The 5,011-nt window shown below is 38.8% G+C and overlaps 1 protein-coding gene across 1 annotated transcript in view; it reads right to left on the reverse strand.

Moving 5' to 3' along the window:
* The window catches only part of LOC107597667 (rab GTPase-activating protein 1), a 116,639-nt gene that overhangs the window by 75,213 nt on the left and 36,415 nt on the right, over positions 1 to 5,011 (reverse strand). Inside the window, exon 5 of the mRNA XM_016288831.1 lies at positions 2,202 to 2,409. Coding sequence (XP_016144317.1) covers positions 2,202 to 2,409 — 208 coding nt within the window. The remainder of the gene's footprint in view (positions 1 to 2,201; positions 2,410 to 5,011) is intronic.

Here is a 5,011-nt window from a genome sequence, read left to right on the forward strand (position 1 = left end):
TTAAAACTGTGAACTCACTGCGAACCAACATGTGTATTCCATAACAAAGATGGTATCAGTCACTCACTCACTCAAAACTGTTCAGTCCATTCACATTTGAATCATCTATTTTCCGTGTCCACTTTTCTTTTCTACACACTCGTCATGTTTTTGCTGTCACATCGTATCAACATTGGACGCGACAAAGCATTGCAAATCATTTGAACGTTGTGTCAGTACGTTATAAATAGCACGAGTCAGCAGTTTACTGTCGGGGATTTGTTGTGTCGCACCGCATCCAAGACAGGATCACTGATTATAACGAGTTCTTGTATTTTATTGCGTCACACCACACCGCTCGCGTCCGGTGTAGACACAATGTAAGTTAATGTAGCTTTCTGATGCTGCGTTTGAATTTTCATGCCACATTATTTGAAATTAGCGCGGGCCAAACTTTTTTCTCTCGCGGGCCACCTATTGAGGAACCTTACTAATGATGTGACAAACATAGGCCTATGTAGTGGAGGCAGGGTATTTAACAATTTAACAATAAACTTATTATTCAAAATGAGTCTAACATCAGTGCACTTAACAGTAAACTTCGCTTAGTATAAATAAAATAAAATAAATAAAAGTTTATACAGTATAAATAACTTAAATAACACAAATAGAACAAAATATGTATAACTTGAATTAAGAAATTAAACAAGGTAACTGTGTAGGCCAAACAAGCTACTGCCAAACCAACAGGGGCAGGTTTATGCAGGAAGCACAGATTTTTCAAATGTAAACATCTAAAATGAATAAATAATAATAATTAATTTTTTTTAAAAATCACAAACTCTGTCTTGTGTATTTTCTGGTAATCAACTGAACATGCAGAACATTCGTATTTAAATTGTCTTTTTGCAGTTTAATATTCACGGTTAGGGTTAGGTCAAATAATGTCATATTTGCATTAAAAATGACATAACTGAGCAAATGACACTTAATGACAGTTGTCATAAAAATGCATAAAACCTCCTTCATATTCATGACGTGTGTCATGTCATGATTATGAAGGTGTCATGTCAGTCTTATGCACACCCCTTCAAGTAAAGTGTTACCCGTTTTTTATTTATTCATCAAAAATAAGACAAATTCCATGAAAATCCGCGTTATACAGTAAATTCCGTTTTTATGGCTGGATTCCGCGATTCCGTCCATGTTTTCTGCATCGCGGAAATCATAGGGCCCAACTACTGTAGCAAACGAATATGATAAGCTCATTGTGAGAGTAAAATACGAGGACATTGTTGTTTATTTACTGAGCATTGAGTCTCTCCAACTAGGTGACAACGTAGCGTTAAATCACCATTCAACAGACTCAAGCCACCACAGCATTGCCGTCTATTGGACTGCAGAAAGATACACATTTTTTAATCTGCTACGTTACTGACTGTACTGACAAACTATGCTGACACCGTGTCTGCACCGCAACAGGACGCAACAAAGCGACCGTTGAAAATCATTTGAACTTTGTGTCAGCACGTCATAAATAGAACGAGGCATCAGTTTACTGCATCCAGTGACAACATCACTGATTACAATGGGTTCTAATCTACGAGCGGCGCGGCGCAACAAAATACATAGACTGCAAGATGTGATGTGACCGATGTGACACCAGCATTGACTGAATGGCCGCGATCAGCTCTGGTGGCCGTAACACAGGCTTTAATGCACCACAGACGCGTGCCGTGATGCGCAGATCAGCTCTAGTCTCTAACGTCACTGAATCTGCTGTTAAAAATGAGACATCCATTAATCATATCATCATGCAAAACTAAGAATTAGAATCATTGTAATGTGACGATCAAATATAGGTGCGGGTGGGTGGCGGGCGGATAATTTGAAGCAGCGGACTCGGGTGAAGTTTGAGCTCATCCACGCATCTCTACACTACACTGACCTGGGTCGCCAGTAGCAAACAATGGAGCGCTGCTCTGCTGGACAAACTAACTAATTACACCATTCAGAAGCATTTAATCTGCGTTATATGTTCTGTAAAAAAACTAATTCATATCGGCTGCATATTTGCCGATACCGATATATCGGCGACAAGCTCATATCGGCCGATAATATTGGCTAAACTATATATCGGTGGGGCTCTAATGCTTTAACCTCTTTTTCAATTAGCATCATTTATTTTCTTGGTTACTGCTGTTGTTAGCTTCCTTACGTACCTGACGGTGCCCTCTGAGACTCCGGGCACAGAGAGGGTGATGTCCAGGGGCATCTGGCACTGGCTGCGGAGGATGCTGACCATACGCAGAGCCTCCACCTCACTACGCGGGGCGTTCACTGACGCACAGCCTAAATACGTCAGCTTACTGAACACCACGCTGTCTTCATCTGGGACAGGGGTCCCGGGACTCAAGTCAGAGGGCTCATCTAGAAGCAGTGATGGGAAGAGAGACTCTAAATGAAATGTTTTGAACACACTTGACTTAAAAACCTTTTGATCTGACTGCTTCTAATTAAATGCTTGAAATTGTTTTTACACCAAAGTAAATAGTGCCTATGTATGAATTATCATGACTAGAATTAAACAGGTAGGTATGTGTCTTTATAACAAATAACCAGCAGATGGCACTCTGTATATGTATTATACTGAGTCTGCACACTTTTTAGGTTTTAACCTCAATTAAAAAATGTTTATTGTCTGAATGCAAAAAGGATAAGAAAAAAATTTAAATTATATATATATATATATATATATATTCAGTTAAGTAGTTTTGTCTACATATATATGTATATATACAGTATATGTGTGTGTGTGTGTGTATATAATATATGTGTGTGTACTGTGTATATTTATTATATATAAATACACACATACAGTAAATATTTAGAAAATATTTACATGTAAATATTTATATAATTTAATATATAAACAAAATTTTTCTTAAATATATACATGCGTGTCTATTTATATATACATAATTAATATACACAGTACACACACATTATGTAAACAAATACTTTTATTTTGAATGCGATTAATCGCGATTAATCATTTGACAGCACTAATATATATATATATATATACACACACACACATACGTGTATATATATATACACACAGTGCATTCAGAAAGTATTCAGACCCCCTTCACTTTTTTCAATTTTGTTATGTTGCAGCCTGATACTACAATTGTTTAAATTCTTTTTTTTCTCATTAATCTACACTATCTACCTCATAATGACATAGTGTAAACAGAATTTTAGAAATGTCTGTAAATTTATTAAAAAGAAAACTTAAATACTCCGAACTTAGTCGAAGCACCTTTGGCAGCAATTACAGCCTCAAGTTTTTTTTGAGTATGACGCAACAAGCTTTGCACACCTGGATTGGGGGATTTTCTGCCATTCTTCTTTGCAAATCCTCTCAAGCTCAGTCAGGTTGGACGGGGCCGTCGGTGGACAGCCATATATACACACAGTGCATTCAGAAAGTATTCAGACCCCCTTCACTTTTTTCAATTTTGTTATGTTGCAGCCTGATACTACAATTGTTTAAATTCTTTTTTTTCTCATTAATCTACACTATCTACCTCATAATGACATAGTGTAAACAGAATTTTAGAAATGTCTGTAAATTTATTAAAAAGAAAACTTAAATACTCCGAACTTAGTCGAAGCACCTTTGGCAGCAATTACAGCCTCAAGTTTTTTTTGAGTATGACGCAACAAGCTTTGCACACCTGGATTGGGGGATTTTCTGCCATTCTTCTTTGCAAATCCTCTCAAGCTCAGTCAGGTTGGACGGGGCCGTCGGTGGACAGCCATTTTCAGGTCTCTCCAGAGATGTTCGATAGGGTTCAAGTCAGGGTTCTGGCTGGGCCACTCTAGGACATTCACAGAGTTGTCTCTAAGCCACTCCTGTGTTGCCTTGGCTGTGAGCTTAGGGTCATTGTCATGTTGGAAGGTGAACCTTCGGCCCAGTCTGAGGTCCAGAGCGCTGTGGAACAGGTTTTCATTGAGGATATCTCTGTACTTTGCTCAATTCAGCTTTTCCTCAACCCTGACCAGTCTCTCAGTCCCTGCTGCTGAGAAACACCCCGACAGCATGAGGCTGCTGCCAGCACACTTTATTTTTGGGATGCTACTCTGTAGGTGATGAGCAGAGCTGGTTTCCTTCAAACATGATGCTTAGAATTGAGGTTCATCAGACCAGAGAATCTTGTTTCTCAGAGTCTGAGGGTCCTTTAGGTGCTGTTTTGCAAATTCCAAATGTGTTTTCATGTGTCTTCACTGAGGAAAGGATTGAGTTTGGCCACACCTCCATAAAGCCCAGATCGGTGGAGTGTTGCAGTGTTGTTTGTCCTTCTGAAGGTTTCTCCCATCTGCAAATATGATCATGGATCTCAACTAGAATGACAGTCAAGTTCAGGTTCTTGGTCACCAGTCTAGACAAGGCCCTTCTCCATCAATTGCTCAGTTTGGCTGGGCGACCAGCTCTTGAAAGAGTCCTGGTTGTGCCAAACGCCTTCCATTTGAGAATTATGGAAGCCACTGTGCTCTTGGGAACCTTCAGTGCAGCAGAAATTTTTTGTAGCCTTCCCCAGATCTGTGCCTCGATACAATCCTGTCTCTGAGCTCTGCAGGCTGTTCCTTTGACTTCATGGCTTGGTTTTCGCTCTGATATGCATTTTGAGATGTGAGGCATTTTTATAGAGAGGTGTGTGCCTTTCCAAATCATGTGCAATCAATTTAATTTACCACAGGTGGACTCCAATCAAGGTGTAGAAACATCTCGGCAATGATCAAGAGAAATGGGAGGCACCTGAGCTAAATTTCAAGCATTGTTGCAAAGGGTCTGAATACTTATGTAAATGTGTTATTTAATTTTTTTCTTTTTAATAAATGTACACACATTTCTAAAATTCTGTTTTCACTTTGTCATTATGAGGTACGGAGTGTAGATTAATGAGAAAAAAAATGATTTTAAACAATTGTAGTATCAGGCTGCAACATAACAAAATTGAAAAAA

The sequence above is a fragment of the Sinocyclocheilus grahami genome, unplaced genomic scaffold (genome assembly GCF_001515645.1).
Source record: "Sinocyclocheilus grahami isolate Dianchi unplaced genomic scaffold, SAMN03320097.WGS_v1.1 scaffold234.1, whole genome shotgun sequence".
Classification (NCBI taxonomy): Eukaryota; Metazoa; Chordata; class Actinopteri; order Cypriniformes; family Cyprinidae; genus Sinocyclocheilus; species Sinocyclocheilus grahami.